Source organism: Zalophus californianus, chromosome 9 (genome assembly GCF_009762305.2).
Source record: "Zalophus californianus isolate mZalCal1 chromosome 9, mZalCal1.pri.v2, whole genome shotgun sequence".
In the NCBI taxonomy this organism is placed as follows: domain Eukaryota; kingdom Metazoa; phylum Chordata; class Mammalia; order Carnivora; family Otariidae; genus Zalophus; species Zalophus californianus.
In genome coordinates this window covers 53,405,006-53,423,465 of record NC_045603.1, presented here as the reverse complement: position 1 = coordinate 53,423,465, position 18,460 = coordinate 53,405,006, and the positions used below count along the sequence as shown (strand labels likewise).

The following is an 18,460-nucleotide window of genomic DNA, read 5'->3' as shown; positions in this document are numbered from 1 at the left end:
CACAGATGTAGTGAAAAGAAGGGGCACGTACACCCCAATGTTCATGGCAGCAATGTCCACAGTAGCCAAACTGTGGAAGGAGCTGAGATGCCCTTCAACAGATGAATGGATAAAGAAGATGTGGTTCATATATACAATGGGATATTACCCAGCCATCAGAAATTATGAATACCCAACTTTTGCATAGACGTGGATGGAACTGGAGGAAATTATGTTAAGTGAAATAAGTCAAGCAGAGAAAGGCAATTATCATATGGTTTCACTCATGTGTGGAACATACAGAATAACATGGAAGACATTAGGAGAAGGGGGGGAAAGGGAAGGGGGGGAATCAGAGGGGGAGATGAACCATGAGAAACTATGGATTCCGGGAAACAGAGGGTTTCAGTGGGGAGTGAGGATGGGTTAGCCCGGTGATGGGTATTAAGGAGGGCACGTATTGCAATGAGCACTGGGTGTTATATGCAAACAATGAATCATGGAACATTACATCAAAAACTAATGAAGTACTGTATGGTGACTAACATAACATAATTTAAAAAAAGGAGGGGGGAGACTGAAGGGAGTAAGAATCATCTATTATTTTTTCCTGCTTCTGGTTTCAGAAGTACTAAGGGAGGATAATGTAAATGTCTGGGGGGTTTCACAGCATTAGCAGAGTCTAGCAGCACTGGCAGCATTCAGCCTCCCAGGCCCTGCAATATCATGAGGGAACTGGTGCAGGCTTCCTGCTCAGTGTCAACAGAAGTGATTCCTACAGCAGCAGCAGTGCTTCAGCGACCTCAACAGCAAATCCATCCAGGAGCCCTGGGTAATTCTGCTTCTTTATGCTCCTCCACCTCTAGGGGGAGGAATGGCTTTCTGCGGTTACCACTGTCTGAGTAGTACTATCATCATCCCTTGTTCCCTTCTCCTCCCCTTTCAACACTTTTGTAACCAATTCCCTATTTTAAACCACCTTAGTATGATTTCCTCATTCCTGAGTAAATGTGGAATGATACAAATCTGTTTCATTCTCTTTTTGACCCCAGAAATTCTCACTAGTGTTAACTCTATAAAGAAATTAATAGGAACAAAATTTATTAATAAACCCAACAATTAAATATTAAATGTAAACAGTTATTGCACAAAAATTTTATATTAGTACTAACAAAAAAGTCCCAAAGAAATCTAACACTAGAGGTAAGTAATTTACCAAAGTAATTTAAAGTACATTATTATGTTTTCTTATGCCCCAATTAAGATATGTGCTTATTAATAGTTTTTAGATATATAAGTAAAAGCACATCATTTACTGTTAACTATACAAAGTAGGAAAAAAAGTTAAATATGTGGTTATCATATGACTCATAAATTTCCAATCTTAGAAATATATCCTAGGGAAATTTTGTACTTGTAAACCAAAATACATATACAATAATGTCCACAGCAGCATTGTCAAAAACAACCAACAACTTGAAAGACCCATATGTCTGTCAACAGTAAAAGAAATAAACACATCACAATATTTTCATAGAGTGCGGTCCTATGTCACAGCATAGCTGAATCTCTAGAGAAAATCTTCAGGGTAAGCAGAAAATCATACTAGGATTCCATTTTTACAAAATTAAAAACCAAATAAAATTATATTCTATTGTTTAAGGGTAGAAAGTCAGGAAAAGAGTACAGTATGTCTGTGGGAGGAGGGGTTAATCAGGGTGAGGCATGAGGGACGGTGAGGGTCTGACATTCTATTTCTTGTCCTGGTTGGTAGTTGCCCAGTTGTTTGCTTTATAATTATTCTTTCATGTGTACATATATGTTTTATGCACTATTCTGCAATCATGAGGTATCTTAAAATAAAAGAGAGGGAAAAAAGATCAGGATATAAAGGGGTAAACTCCAGGAAAACAACACCCCTACCTGCATGGTTTAAAACAGAATCACCAGCTCATTCTCTCATACGCCTAAGTCCACGTGAATAAATGTGTTTACGTAATACGTAAATGAATGAACATCAAGCTCTCAGACATTTTAATATGTTCATAAAGTAAACCAGAAAAAAATACAGGCAAATACCATCTAGTAATCACTATGTGGAAAAATTATGGGTGTCCCTGTTTGTCTTCTTGATACTTCTCTTTGTTACGAAAATTTCTCAAATAAACTTTTCTCTGAAAACTTAATAATTAAATGTGTTGTTAAAAGTCCAGAATAAGGTCAGCTTATGTTCTGGCCATTTTTCTTTCTCTAGAAACATTAATCCAGTTGTTTTCACAAACAAGGTCCTTACAACACCATGAATTTTATCATTGTTTTATAGTTTTCAGAGTACAGGTCTTTCATCTCCTTTGTTAAGCTTATTCCTAGGTGTTTTATTCTTTTTGGTGCAGTTGTAGATGGAAATGTTTTAATTCTCTTCCTGCTACTTCATTATTAGTGTGTAGAAACTCTACCAATTCCTGGGTATTGATTTTGTATCCTGCAACTTTATTGAATTTATTACTTCTAATAGTTTTTTGGTGGCATTTTTAGGGTTTTCTGTGTGTAATATTATGTCATCTGCAAACAGTGACAGCTTAACTGCTTTCTTACCAATAGGAATATCTCATTTCTTTTTCTTATCTGATTGCTGTGACTAGGACTTTTGGTACTGTGTCGAATAAAAGTGGTGAGAGTGGACATCCTTGTCTTGTTCTTAGGAAAAAGGCTCTCAGTTTTTCACCATTGAGTACGATGTTAGCTGAGGGTTTTTCATATGGCCTTTATAACGGTTGAAGTATTCCCTCTAAGCCCACTTTGTTGAGAGTTTTTATCATGAATGGATGTTGAAATATAAATTAGGGTTCTTAAACTTTGGTGTACATCATAATCAGGTGCAAACCGGCCCAAGAGAATCTAGTAATGTCATAGCTAAATTGGACCAATTTTAACTGTAAGTAAACTAGTATTCTGAAGATAGCCACAATGAGCTACCCCAGCCACCTCTCCAAGCTGAATGAGCACCACCCACTTCCTCTTTTTTTCCCTACAGACACAGCAATCTTCAAGCTCCAGAGCATTCTGTTCCTTCATGTCTCAGCACCTTGCACATGCAGCTCCTCCTGCCTGGATGCCCCGTCCTCTGCCTACTTAACTCCCACTCCCCATTCAATACTCAGTTCGAGTATCTATTCTCTAGAAAAGACTTTCCTGACCATCCTCCACCCATTTTACAGTTTAGATACTCTTATCCTGAAATTTTTTTACAATACTTTAATACCATTTTAATTAAATATTTGATTATCAGATTTTTTCCTTGACTATACTGTAAGCTTCATAGCACATGGGGCATGCCTATTTTGTTAGGTGACACACAATGTTACATTAGTTTCAGGTGTACAACACAGTGATTTGATAAGTTTATACCTTTTGCTGTGCTCACTGCAAGTGTAGCTGCCATCTGTCATTATATAATGCTATACAATACCGTGGGCTATATCCCCTATGCTGTACCATATCTCCAGAACTTGATCTAAAACTCAACCCTCAAAATAGATTAGCAATCTCAATATAGATTGACAGACCCTCAAAGTAGATTTTGTTTATTGGGTAGTTTGGTTGGATAATTGAATAAACTATCAAACCAACAGCCAAAAAAAAAACAACAACTTTTTTTTTGGTTAAAAAAAGTTAAATGGGCGCCTGGGTGGCTCAGTTGGTTAAGCGACTGCCTTCAGCTCATGATCCTGGAGTCCCGGGATCGAGTCCTGCATCGAGCTCCCTGCTCAGCAGGGAGTCTGCTTCTCCCTCTGACCCTCCCCCGTCTCATGTGCTCTCTCTCTCGCTCTCATTCTCTCTCTCTTTCAAATAAATAAATAAATAAATCTTTAAAAAAAAAAAAGTTAAATGACTGTTCTATCATCCAGGCTTTGAACTAAAAATCATCTGAATTTTTTTCCTTTGAAAAAATTCCATGTAATCAAAAGTCCCAAATCAGATGAGTACTTTATATGAAATGAGGATAATATGTACTCAATCTTAGCTAATGAATTTTGATTTTCTTTTTTATATATAACTCACCCATGTGTATTTCTTTTACACTAAATACAGATCCTTTACCAACACAAATATCCAACGATGACTCATTTTCTTTCAATTTAGTTTGGACGTGATGCATTGAGGAAGAAAAGGCAAGAAAACATATTAGCCTTCTAAGATTAATGACTATATTTTTCTTTTAGGAAAGAAATGTTTCCTCTCTGATCCCTAATATCTGAAGCTGGACCTAATGTAATTGTTTCCGATGGGGATATACAGCTTATGCCTTCTGACTGGCTGTCACAATGCTCTGAGTTAATCACCACCCCCTCCCAAAATGCCCAGCTCAGTACAATCATGAGAATTCTGAACTGAACCTCCGTGGCAGTTTGAGCAATAAACTTACTTATCTGTGTGTGAGGGACTTTTAGTTCCCAAAGCTAAGAATATTTTATTAAGCTGGTAACATTTTCTGATTTTTCAATACCTCATTTTTCAAATCCAAATGCTCTGGATTTCTAGTGTTTCTGTGTCGTGTTCAGAAAACAGAGTAACACAATTCTCCATTTGGTTGCTCTTGAGAGCACAATGCTATGGCACTGATATTTTCGAGAGGTATTTATTCCATTCTTTTATCTTCTACGTTTACCTGTTCTGTAATGACCTAATCTCCTACCACTGTCTTTCTTAGATACTCTACTCTCTGAATATCATCCCTCTTGCTATAACTCACTGTCTCCAAGCATGCTCCTACTTGAAAGCATTCACACTTATTGCTGCTTTGCCTGGAACATCTTTCCCCTAGATATTGCCGTGGCTGGCTCCACTGGAAACTTTAGGTCTTACCCAAAGGCCTTATTTAAAATTACAATCCCTCTTAAACACTTCTTAGACCTCTTCTTCTATTTTTTTCATAGAATTTATATGATAAAACTATTTTTTCTTTTTATTATCTGTTTTCCTTACCTCTAGGACAAAAACTCCATAAAGACAATTTTTGCCTCTTTTATGTGCTGCTATATTCTTGGGCCTTATTGCAGGTACTTGAAAATTACCAAGTAAAACGAATTTTCCATCAGAATTACCTAATCTTAATATTGCTATGAAAACTACCAAGAGACTCTAAGAGTCTAGGGGTACTGATTCCCAGGAAGGGGATGCCTTTACCAGGGGAAACAGTAAGAGTCCCGCTAAACATAAAGCTACCGCTGCTGCCTGGTCAACCCCAAAGACCAGCAAGAAAGAAAGGAGTTAATATTGATGCGGTAAATGACTCTGATAACCCTGAGGAAGAGAGTGGCTGCTGTGTGTGGGAGGGGGGAGTGCAGAGAAGAGTATGTTAGGCTCTCGGATGATTCACTGGGCCATTTTTGGGCATCCCCATACCCAGTTATAACTATAAATTTTTAATAAAATTTTATTAACATATAATGTATTATTTCAGGGGTACAGGTGTGTGATTCATCAGTCTTACATAGTTCATAGCGCTCACCACAGCACATACCCTCCCCAGTGTCCATCACCCAGCCACCCCATCCCTCCCACCCCCCACCACTCCAGCAAACCTCAGTTTGTTTCCTAAGATTAAGAATTCCTCATATCAGTGAGGTCATATGATACCTATCTTTCTCTGATTGACTTATTTCGCTTAGCATAATACCCTCTAAGTTCCATCCATGTCATTGCAAATGGCAAGATTTCATTTTTTTGATGGCTGCATAATATTCCAGTGTGTGTGTGTGTGTGTGTGTGTGTGTGTGTGTGTGTATACACACATTGTCTTTATTCATATACACACACACACCACCTCTTCTTTATCCATTCATCTGTTGATGGACATCTGGACATCTAGGCTCTTTCCATAGTTTGGCTATTGGGGACATTGCTGCTATAAACATTGGGGTGCATGTGCCCCTTTGGATCACTACATTTGTATCTTTGGGGTAAATACCCAGTAAAACTATAAATTTTTAAGTACAACCAGAGCATTAAGAACATCCATGGCTCAGAGCTCTCAGGTATGAGGTCTGCGTAAAACATCAAGCAAGCCTCCCAGATGAGCAGAAGTGCTGGGTGACGGAAAGGGAAATCTAAAATGGCTATGGGAGTGGGCAGATAGGAGTATCATTAATGGACTTGGTACCAACTACATTATCAAGTCGGGGCCGGCGGGGGGAACCAGCCCTCCTCAAGTACATTTTCTTGGAAATTGCAACCAATTCTGACCAATTTGATAAGCTCTGCCTGGATGAAGTGAACTTATCTAAGCAGCAAACGGATCTGAGGGCTATGAGAAATGGAGTAGTGGAATATAGATGCTGATACATTACCAAGATTCTTTTTTCATCAGCTATGCACCTTTCCTCCATTTGCTGTGGAATGTTAGCAGATCACAGTTCATAGCTCTTCCTTTCCTTAGAGGTTTACCCTCTGCAAAAGAAGACCCACTTCCCCAGGAAGGCTATTTCCTGCCAGAGGGAATAGATCAACAGCCAATGACTAGTGAACACAAGGGCAGAAGATGCTGTCTATCTAATCTCAAGGAGAGGCTAACTCTATGGAGCAATTCATGTTTCAGAGCCCCTCCATAGGATCCGACCAGGCTGTCCTCCAGCTGAGACTCTATTTGTGTTTAGTTTTTTTTCCTGCTCTATCTGGCTGCCCTTGCTCTCCTCCTGAGAGCACTTTCAATAAATCACATAAACAAGAATTCCTGACTTGGCTCTGCTTTTGAAGAACCTTACCTAAGACATATGATAATATGCAAATCATCTGAAAGAATGCATCCTAAGCACAGCCTTAAAAATTCTCACATGTATGATTCCAATGAACATTATTAGCTCACAATTTTTTTTTAAATCACAAAACTTTAAAATAAATATGAGTGAGACTCACCAGGAAGAAAACACAAAAATTTCATAAAATAGAATCATCAACTCAAATATAAAATGTATATATAATATATATGAAACATATATACAAAATGTACATACAATATGTAATATAATTTTAATACAGTATATATCATAATTATATGTTTTAAATATTTGTATAAAATATATTATATATGACGTATATATTATATATGTTTGTATGTTATATATTGCATATGTAATATATACAAAATATAAATATAACTTTAATATATATTATACAGTAATTATATATAACATTTAAAGACCTATATAACACATACAAAACATATATATCATATATCAAGTGTATAAAAAGAGGAAATACAAACATAAATGAGAACAAAAATGTATCAGTATCAAAAGCCAATTCACCAAAAAAAAAATTGTGACTAGCATATAGTAGATGAAATTAAAACTCAATATATGGATGAAAGGGCAGATTAGACTGAAGAGAACACAGAACCAGTGTGGTAGGAAGATGTGAATAAATATCCCAGAATTCACTGAGAGATTAAAGGTAGAAAATACAATGGTTGAAACACACAGAGGACACTGTGAGAAAGCTGACATCCACATATCCAGAGTTCTAGATAGTAGAGATAAAGGTGTAGAAGAAATATTTGATGAGATAATGCCTGAAATTTTTTCAAAGTTCATGAAAGACACCAATCCATAGATTCAGGAAGTCAACTAAACCACAAATAGTATAAAGAGAAATTCACTACCAGCTATTTATCATGGTTGTATGAAGCAAGACTGCCTAAATTTGAATCCTGCCTCCTCGTACTAACTAGCCAATCAAGGACAAATTATTTAACCTTTCCTTGCTGTAGTTTCTGATCTGGAAAGTGGGTTTAATGATAGTATATACTTTAGAGACTGTTATGAAGATTAAATGAGCTGATATCTGTAAAGCTCTTAGAATAGTGCTGTTGAGTTTTTAATATTCATCTTTATTACTTTTATCTTGAATGCTTATACAAGGTGCTCTGAATCAGAGATTTCTTGTGATTATCTCGTAATAAATAAGTAAATCGGCCTACTTTGCCCTATGCCTTACTCATGATGAAGGCCAGGTCATATGTCCTACATAAGTAGCTGAAAACTCTACAGGTGAGTAACAGAGTAGAATGGGTTTTTTTCCACTTATGTATAGGAGAGACAGTCATCTCCTCCTATCCTGAAAGGAAAAAAAATCTTTTGCTGCTTTGAGATAGGTTAGAAAGGATCCTGGGTTCTCACTCGAACCTTTCAGAATGTAAATACATCTTTCTAAGGGCCAAATAAACCCCAGGTGTCTCAAAGATCAGGAGTTTCACACACAGAGAGGTGGTGCCCCAATCTTTCTGGCACTTGAGAGCTTTATCTAGGGACCTAATCCAAGATATAACATTTAGCTCACTTGAGGAGATAAGAGGAGTTTTATTATCCTTTCAATCAAAGCAATTAACTACACAAATAACTATAGGTATGAAAAGTCTCAGGAGGCTAGGGCTTTTTGGAGCACTGAGAAATCCAAGAAGTTTCACTTCCCCACAAATACCTGGCATACCCTGAGTTTAAGTGCTTGTTATATAAATATAAACACAATTGATGAAATCATAAAGATAAGAGCAAAAGTAATGACATACAAGAAGAGACACAAGGGAGAGGATCAACAAAGGCAAAAGCTGATTCTTAGAAAACTAATAAAATTGACCAATTCTGGTGAGACCAATCAAGAAAAGAGATAAGACATGCTGAGCACTAATCACCCAGAAAGGAGAGAGATCTACACATACAGCAAGATTACAAATACAGTAAGAAAATACCTTGAACTACTTTATTAGTACTACCACTCTGGAAAACCATTTGGCATTATCTGGTAAGACTGAAGATATGCATGCCCCAAGACCCAGCAATTTTGCTCCTTGGAATGTGTTCTCAAGAAACTCTTGCACATGTGCACTGGGGGGAAGTGCAAGAATATTTATGGAAGCATCATTCATAATGGCAGGAATATAAAATACTAAGTGTTCATGTACAAGAATATGAATATATTAATTGTGGTGACTTCATACAATAAAATGTGGAGTAACAGTAAAAAAGAATAAACTCTAGCTATATGCCATCAACCCTAATGAACGTCCCAAGTACCTGTCGGGCAAAGTAGCAAATTACAGAAAAATACAGCATAATACTATTATGAAAATTCAGTAACACTCATAATTAAGGAATATGCCTTATATATATAAAAATATATGCATATTTATATATAAATATATAAATATGTATATTTACATATATATAAATACATGGTGATATTAGAAATAAATGCCAAAGAATTATAATCACAAAATTTAAGAGTAGTGATTGTCTGGGGAAAGAGGCAAAGGAATGAAATCAGAGTGGCAGACATGGCCAGTTTCCAGAGTATTAGAAATGTTACATTTCTAAATTGGGTGGTGAGAGTATGAACCACATATTCATTTTATGGACATGACTTACATATACATTATACTTATTATTTTAAAGGTAAAATAGTTTAAAACAAAAGGGGCATTTTGCATGGATCATATCACTTGGCTTTGGAGCTGAGAAAGCATCTTTATCATGAACCCTTGCCTCACCAGAGTGACACCCACCATTCCTATAAAACTCCCCCTTTCTCTCAATTCTTTTATACGCTGAGAAAGGGCATGGGGGTGGCCACCCAACACAGAAGGCATGGTGTGTCTTCTCTTGTTAAGCCCAAGTAGTTTGCAAGTCTTACTAAAAGGTGAGTATTTAACACTACTTTGTCCTTAGATTTGGTCCATTGTTGCCAATTTGGAGGCATGGGGAATAATGTCCTCCTCGACAACTTTTTATTTTTGAACTAATAACCATTATCAAAGAGGATTTGTGGATCAGTTTGCTATATTAAAGAAAAGAAGAACATTCTAAAATAGACCTATGATATAATTAATATTATATGTATACACAGGCACACACACACACTCTGGGGTGAAAATAGGATTATGAAATATGAAGGGCCTCTTCATAAAATTCTCTTATTTTGAAAGATGTCTCTTTTTGGTTTTAAACACAGGGGAAAAGATTTTGCCTCAGAGGCATCACTCCCTCACACCATGTCTTCCCTCTCCCTGGTGTTAATGTTCCATGTAATGCTAATTAAATGCACATGTGTAACTAATTTAAGTGTTACAAAATTCAAGGCGCTCTTAACTCCCTCTTCCCCTAAAAATAAAATTTAAAAGTTGCTCATCTCTAGACTTTACAGAGGACTGAAAATTTAATTGTAAAATCGTATTTCACAGAAAAATCTAAACTGACTATTCAGGTTATGAATACTTGATTATGGTAGGAACAGTTCAGAAATAGCCCCATTTTAATTCATTTGGAAAAGGTAGTTATTCATTATACTGAGTCTTCAGCTCAGGAAAGAGAACAGAAAGGGCTGAACTGTCAGGCTTAACACATATGTATAAAACGAATATTCTCACTCTGTTCTGAACTGAGCCTGCTGAATATCACATTAGGGATAGAGTCCAAAAGGTGGTCAACAAGGTACTCTGGCATGAAGAAATCCGATCCACAAAAAGCATGGAGAGGAAATTTACATAGATACATATTATTAAGACACAGATCATTAAAGACGCTTTCATTCCCAGGATGACTGCAATTTGAAACTCATGTTTATTACATGGCAACCAAACATTTTAGCATCAATACCTTAAAAATGGAAGTGACAGGGAAAGGCAGAGTCACGATTCTATACTCTTTGAACACTATTTGCAGAAATGGCAGTAATCCTGGAAACAATCATGCTTCCCCCATCAAAGCCATATTAAGGATAACTCTCTCTGCATTTTTACTCAAAGAGAATTACCAGGGGGGAACCCATACCTAGTAAAACTAACGGACCAGTGAAGATAGAACATGATAGTCTGTGTTAAAGGAAGTCACTTTCCACAGAGAGCTGAGGGAAAAAAAAAAAAAAAACAGAAGAGCTTACCTTTATGATGGTTTGCACTGGATACAACTTTCCCCCACAAGGTTACAATAAATATTATTATTAGCAGCTTTCCTTTTGTTGCTTTCTGTAAGTATCTCTTACTCATCCTGCAAATAAAATAAAAATAGTAAAAATCCTAAGTATATGAAATCACTGCTTTTCCATTATAATTGTGCTACATTTAGAGCTTTCATGACACCTCAACACCTGAAAATGGAATTTATTGTATTTGAAATGCTGTTTACTGTATAAATTCCAAAGAGAAAAAATAAAAGTATTCCAAACAAAGTGCCTTGATATGATGCAAGAGATAAAAGAGGCCCTACCTCAGTCAGTCTTCATTCAATCAACAATAGTCTAAATCAACTGGGAAACATTACCATTTTTCTCTGTATAAATATAGATTTAACTTATTCACAAAATCCAAGGCATAGTTGTTTGAATAATCTTTAAATAAGTGACTTATCTTACTTTTTTTCTAAAAGATTCCTTCTTCAGTGCCAAGTCAAATGGTCAGAGTAAACAGTTTAGATAAAATGTGTTAAATGAATTCCTGTCCAGAATAAACTCATTTCAAATCTATTATTCCTAATGTGCTTTAAAAAAAAAAAAAAGTCACCTGGTACAACTGCTTCTTACAATGCCACTACTGGAGACACACAGATATTTTAATATTATCGGAATCCACTGTTCTGTACTTTATCAGAAGTGGGAGAAAAAATGGAAAAACAGAATGAAAAATACCAAGTGAACATTTTCAAGTTGAACTCACAAAACTCAAGAAAGCAATATAGCTACCTATAATAAAAGCTCAGCACCTACTTTCTCTAGCACTTTACGTGACAATGTTTATATTGTTCTTCACAACAAATGTGGGATATGTCCATCCCCATTTCAAAGATGAAATTTGGAATTTTGCCTAAGGTCATCTTTAATGATAGGCAATTCTGGATTTGAATTTTTACTCTAATTCTAAATTCCTTATATTAACTACTACTTTGTTAAGGGGTAAGTGAAACTAATATAAAATATAGTTCATCTGTATTTATTTCTGAGGTATATAAAATATACGTCCATCATTTAGTGCCTTCTCAGATTCCAATACTATACTAAACTCTATTCTTGTTTGACCTGAAGACTCTTGCCTTAGCTCTTAGGGCAGGTTTACGAGGTCCCTTTCTGACCTAGTCTGATTCCTCTTCCTCTTGAATTCTCTAAATTACCTTTCTCCTCACACCGTTACTTCCAAAATTCCATCTCTAAAAATATGATTCAGTGGTAACAATGATGGCTATAATTTGTATAATTCCGAAGAGGAGTCTTTCATATGGATAAATGTATTAAAAGTGAATTATATATTTTAATACAGATATATGCAAACATTTCTTGGCCTGGAAAAGCTGTGTGCACCAATTCAGATGCTGAGGAGACATTGTTGCATGATTAAGAACATGACTAACTCCTGAGTCTGACTGTTTGGATTTGAGTCCAGGCTCCACTGAATTCTGGATCTTCTACTTCAGTTTCTTCTACTATAATATGGGATAATGCCTGTGAAATGCCTGATCTATTGGTTGCCATGAAAAAGGGCTCAATGACTATGACATTAGAGAATATTCCAGTCATCTGGATGTTCCTTTGGTCCTTGAGGGGCATGAAAGGTCAGTCCCATTCATGAGATGGTTGAAGGGAGTTTTAGTCACACCAACAGCAACCAAGTCCTCCATGAACTTTGGTCTTATGACATGCCGAGATATTGCACAAAGGGTATGTGTTTGACCTTTTAGATTAGAGTATTTGGTTTAAAATCCAGTTTCCTGCCTACCGACTATATTACTTTGGACAAATTACTTCATAACTTAAGAGTATTTTTGTTGTCACTAAAGTGAGGATAATAATAAATATCTACACCTGATAGTGTTGTCAGTATGAAGACTGAGATAGTCAATTAAAAGAGTTTAACACTATGCACAGAAGATGATAAGCACTCAATGAACATTAACCATTACTACAGTCATTACTTGGTTAGTCCAGCATTTCCCTCGGAGCATTCTGTGAGGCATCAATTCCACAGCATGTTAATACAGTATTAGTAAACAACCTGGGGGGGAGGGGCAAATATATTTGTATAACTCCAGTTTCAACAAATGTAACCAGATCCTCTTCTAACAAGAGGCATATTTGAGTGTACATATTTTCCAGAAACCTTTCTCCACAGAGTAACACGGATACTAGTGTTCTCAGGAAGCCTCTGAGGGAAATAATCTGGTTTTGTATTCTCTCTCCGAAAATCAAATACTCATTTTATCACCTGTTACGTAGCCTTTGTTAACTCTCAGCACTCTTACTACTAGTTTTGTTCTGAGATTCTACTTTTTCTAACATTTTTTTAGCCATCTTGCCTCCCCCCTCTACATTCGATCCCTGCAAACTTATTTTACTGCATATCATATAGCAGAATGAACAATTTAGCAAAACTCATCAGACAAGAAGAGCTGCTTAGCATAATTCTTGATAATAGCTTTGCCATAGCAAATGGCCTCTGCTACAAGGTCAATGACCCATTGTATTTTCCATACCACTGTGCACCCACTAAATGGGATGACAGAACTGACAGCTGGTCAAACTGATAACTAGACATCTGGAAATGGAAACACCCCAAAAGTCACCAGGCTGTCAAACTAAAAAAGGAAAGGGAATGCAGTTCAACATGTGGAAATGTGTAGAGGCCCCTGCCTTCTCCCTCTCATCCCTCTCCCACCCCCTCCAGTCAATTACCACCTTCTGTCAGCACTATTTCCTGAATATCCCTTAAACATACACACTTATTTTCATCCCTACTGCAGTACTGTAGTTCAGACCACCAAAATTTCTCATGGGCCACAGCCTCTTAGCTGGACTTCTTACAGCCAATACTGTCAGCCTCTGGAACTGAAGACAAGGTCTGTATCTGCCTTTTTTCATTACTACCTTTGTAGTATCTAGTACTCAGTAAGTGCCTAGTACTATTGACTGAATGGGATACAGTGTAGCCAAATATGTAACTATGATCATGAGACACCCTTTATAGGATTAACACCTTCACAAGATTTCCCTCTATGTTCAAAAGAAAAGACCCTTAACCCTCAGAAAGATATTTTAAGAAAACTGAATCAAAGTTACACATTTTTTTTTTTTTGGACTGTCTCTAATCTTATTTTCTGCCTTTCTTCCCCATCTCCCTCACCACACATACTCACGGTCTGTATTTTAACTTCACTACATTTCCTCGGTGTCCTCCCTCTAAATTTTACCTCCATGTCACCTGAAACATATCACCTACCCACTCCATCCCCCAGTCCACTCTCATTAATGCTAACTTCTATTCACTGTCCAGGGTGCAGGTTAGAAGTCCTTCCATAACATTTGTTCAGGACCAGGTTGAGCACCCTTCTTTATGCACACCAGCCACTTGCCACACTACTATAATTTCCATTTACTTATCGCCATCCTTCACTGTCCTCTAAGATTCCTGAAGAGGGACTGTGTTGCATACATTTGTGAATACCTAGGGCCTGACCCAAGAGTAAGCTTAGTAACTGGAAAATGATTCTTTCCTGAATGTTGGTGGTACCTTAGAGCCAAATATATTGTACAGTTGTCAACACGAGGAGGAAGCAAGTATGTTTCATTTCTTTAGGATAAAATTAGGAAAGGACAAACAAAAAGAAGAATGTGAGAAAGAGGTAGGGTGGGGGGGAGCACACTAGAGAAGAAGAAAAAGGGAGGAATCCAACCTGGAATGTGTTTTATTCTAACTGATTTTTAAATAACGACAAAGTTTGAGCAAACTGAAGTGTAACGGAGTGAAGGAGGGCTTTCAACAAAGGCATATTATCAAAAAGGAGAAGAGGTGAACGTCCATTTCTTTTTGACTTCCTATGAGCGCACAAAGAAGGAGGCATTCCCTTCTCATGCAGTGTGTAACCACCAGACCCCAGTTTAAACGTGTCTACCACAGTCAAGGACCAAACGCACTATCAGAATTGTCCCATTTATCTGTAAACATGACAAAATGTAAGTGAGTTTTTTAACAGCAAAATCTCAGGGAAGAAGAAACAGGAAACTGAAGGATAAATACACACAGAGGACAAAACCCTAAAATTGCTCCTCAAGCAGCCGCAGCTTGCAAGGAGCAAAAGGCAAACAGGATAATTGAGCAATGGTAACCTTGGCAGTGAAGGATGTTGAGAAGTTGTCAAAGTAGAAGACTGACAATTAAACCTTCAGACTTTCTCCCACCCCTTTCAGTGTTTCAGTCATATTCTCTGAGATTTGGTCTTTTGAACGACTGTGAAACCCTTCGCCTCCCCACCCATGTGAAAGTGCATTTAGTTGTAAATAAGCAAGAACTGAAAAACTATTATGCTACTAGATAAATCATTTCCCCATAAAAACAGAAATGAAGTTTAGCTGATCTAAAGAGGAGAAGATGGGAGGGAAAGGGGGGTGATGGGGGGAAGCCTTATATACAAATATGGAGATAAAAGCTGGAACCTAGAATCCAACCACCCTTGAGCAAAGCCCTTGAGCATAGACACTTCTGTGGAAATAAAGGCCACATAAGACAACATATATGAAGGTCTCTTTAGGAGTCTTCTCTACATTGATCTAGTATTTACAACAACCCAGTGTTGGCATGGACTTTAACAGCCCCATCTAGCATGGGAATTTACCCTTGAGGAGGATTACTACAATTTGTCAACACAATTTTCTCTTCACAGGGACCAGAACAATGTTATAAAATTTAAATCAGATTTAAAAAAATTAAATCAGATCTTATTCCTGCACCCCACGCCTTGCTTTGAATCGCAGAATTTACTTACCTATTGAAACAAGAGTAAAATCTTAATTTCTTACTTGAAAGAAAGCTCAACATCATCTCCCTCCTTGGCCTCTCTGACCTCACTTCACATTCCTCTTCCCTTCCTTCCCTACACTGCAGCCACACTGGCCTTCCCTCTGTCCCTTTGTTGGGGGAGGTCACTGAGAGTACGTGACTGATCAACGACCCATGAGCTGAATCCAGACAATCGGAGGCCCCTCCCCCCTCCCCTGTCCTTGGAATATACCTTCTGCCCATCATTTATATAGTGGGAGCTGTTTCAAGGACATATTCTTGAGAGTGTAAGGTATTGTTGAGGTCATCTGGAATGGTATACATGACTGAATCCCATTAAGGACTCTCTATATACTTTTAAGAGTCTAGCAGGGGGGTGCAGAGATCTATTCTGCTTGCAGCCGCCCAAGACAAGCCTCATATGTAAGTTCTCTTGTTTATTAAATCTGCCACCTGCCAATCTGGAACAGCCTTTTTTTGCTGACCGGTGATTAGAAAAATCCTACTACATAGGACATCTAGAGCCACAATTTTCAAAACATTGTTGGTTTTATCCAAAAATCATGTCAAACCTGACTAGCATTTTATGACAAATACTATGACTCTATCTAGTATATCCAAGTTATTTACTGAAATAGCAAATTATATTTAGGGTAGACAGTAATATCAACATTGAGATTAAAGTATTTTGCATATATAAGAATGTATGGCAACAAATTTAAGAGACAATCATGTCTCTCTATCAATAATCCTACACTATGCATTATATCATCCAGAAACTGCGGTGGTTGATTCTAGACATTTTCATTATTCTTATTTTGTTTTCATTTTGTGTCTTATATCCAGCATCGTCACAATACAGTACTTACACCACACTTACCAAGTACACTTAAATTAAAATCTCCCTGCTGACCAACTAGAATCTGGACATAATCTTGTAAATTATGATCACAAGTTTAGAGAGTTGCATTTTCATATGGTTAGCTTTTATTTCCTTAGGTAACCTCAAAACAAAGATTTTGGAATCTTAATCAGTTTCTCAACTCTTTCTGAATTAAAATAATTGCTTTATATTTTTCATTTTATTGGATACATCAGTGTTTCACGATGAATCTACATTTGGGATTTCATCCAGTTAAGTCAACCCTGGAGATTTAGCCAAAAAAAGCTCCAGCAGTTTCTTACAAGGTTTGCCTGATAGCAAATACAAGCTTCATTTAAGAACCACAACTGCCTTTTTCCTTCACCCAAGTTTTATATTTACATTCATTTTGCCATAATACTGCAGTTTTGGTGGGTATAAAAACCCAGGAAGTACTTCTGCTTTATGCCTAGCAATGTAGAGCCAAAGTGTTTATTTTTTTTAGAAATGCCTTTGCCACCTGTAGACCATAATGATAGAAAAACAGAAATGTATTATCATTTAAATGATTAGGCTCCAAGCTCTAATAACCCAAACAGACAAAAATGCTGTAAGACAAAATAAATCAACCCCTGAAAGATACCTGCACTGCTTTGCATCTGTTATTACAACAGAATCACTTACTCTCCTTTACTATCTATAAAATAAGGATGTCGCTTTTTTCCCCAAGCAGCAACATCACTATAATAAACAAGAAATCATGTGAGTTTGAACTTAATAAAAGGTATATGATAAATCAGAGGTGCTACTCTTTCTTCTAAGGTCCTTCTCTTAGAACATGGGCTTAGAAGTCAGAAATGCCTGCCCGCATGCAATACTCGCTCTGACACACAACTAAACTTGATAAATCCATTTATCTATTAACAATTCTGCATCTCAATGCCCACATATGGAATGCATGGGTACGATTACACATTGGCGGGACTGTTGTAAGAAATAAAAACAATGTATATAAAGCATCTTCCACAAACCAGAATAGACAGCGAAACTGTAGCCATTATATTATTAATATTTGGAGCATAGCTTCCTGATTAGGAACGAGTGGGAAATAAAGTCCTTGAGCAACAAATAAAAGCGCTCACACGTTTTAAACATAGGTGAGAAGTGAACCTACTTTTAGGAATTTATCCTAAGTCTACATAATTAAAAGGTGAGAATATTAAGCAACAGACTAAATATGGAGGCAGGGCTAATGAACAGAGATATCGGATGGTTCTGCAAAATGAACAATGATACAGGGATAATAGAGAATAGATATCAAATCTATATACACAGCATTCTCGGATCATTAGGGGTAAGGACAAATACTCTTCAAATGCCCGTAGGGATAAGTAGAGCACAGCATGCTAAATGAAGTTACTAATATTACTATATATATTTTTACAGTTTTAAATGTACTGGCTTAAAATAGATTGGCATCTTTAATGTATCATTAAATCCACATGATAACTCTTTCAGCTAAGCTCTGCATGCATCAATATCCCCAGACTACACATTAGAATCCGAAAGAATAATGTGAAGACAAGACCTAAGTGGCAATGGAGTCTTGAATCCAGATCTGCCCAGTGGCTCAGTCCTCAGTGAGACAGTGGTTGAACAATGCTCCACACTCTCTGTAATGGGTCCCAAAAGTACATGGTGCATTTTAGGCAGGTGTGCACTGAAAAAGGCTAAAATGAAGTACTAGCTCTTGGTTATCTGGAAATTTTTTTTTAATCACCTAAGTGCCATGATACCAGATAAAGGAA

The 18,460-nt window shown here is 37.0% G+C and overlaps 1 protein-coding gene across 9 annotated transcripts in view; it reads right to left on the bottom strand.

Moving 5' to 3' along the window:
- The window catches only part of TAFA2 (TAFA chemokine like family member 2), a 461,688-nt gene that overhangs the window by 145,462 nt on the left and 297,766 nt on the right, over window positions 1–18,460 (bottom strand). For all 9 annotated transcript variants that reach the window (XR_003519624.2, XM_027591679.2, XM_035729059.1 and 6 more), the window contains one exon: window positions 10,912–11,018. Coding sequence is in view for 8 of the 9 variants with exons in the window: in XM_027591679.2 (XP_027447480.1) it covers window positions 10,912–11,018 (107 nt within the window). In the remaining variant the exon portion in view is untranslated. The remainder of the gene's footprint in view (window positions 1–10,911; window positions 11,019–18,460) is intronic.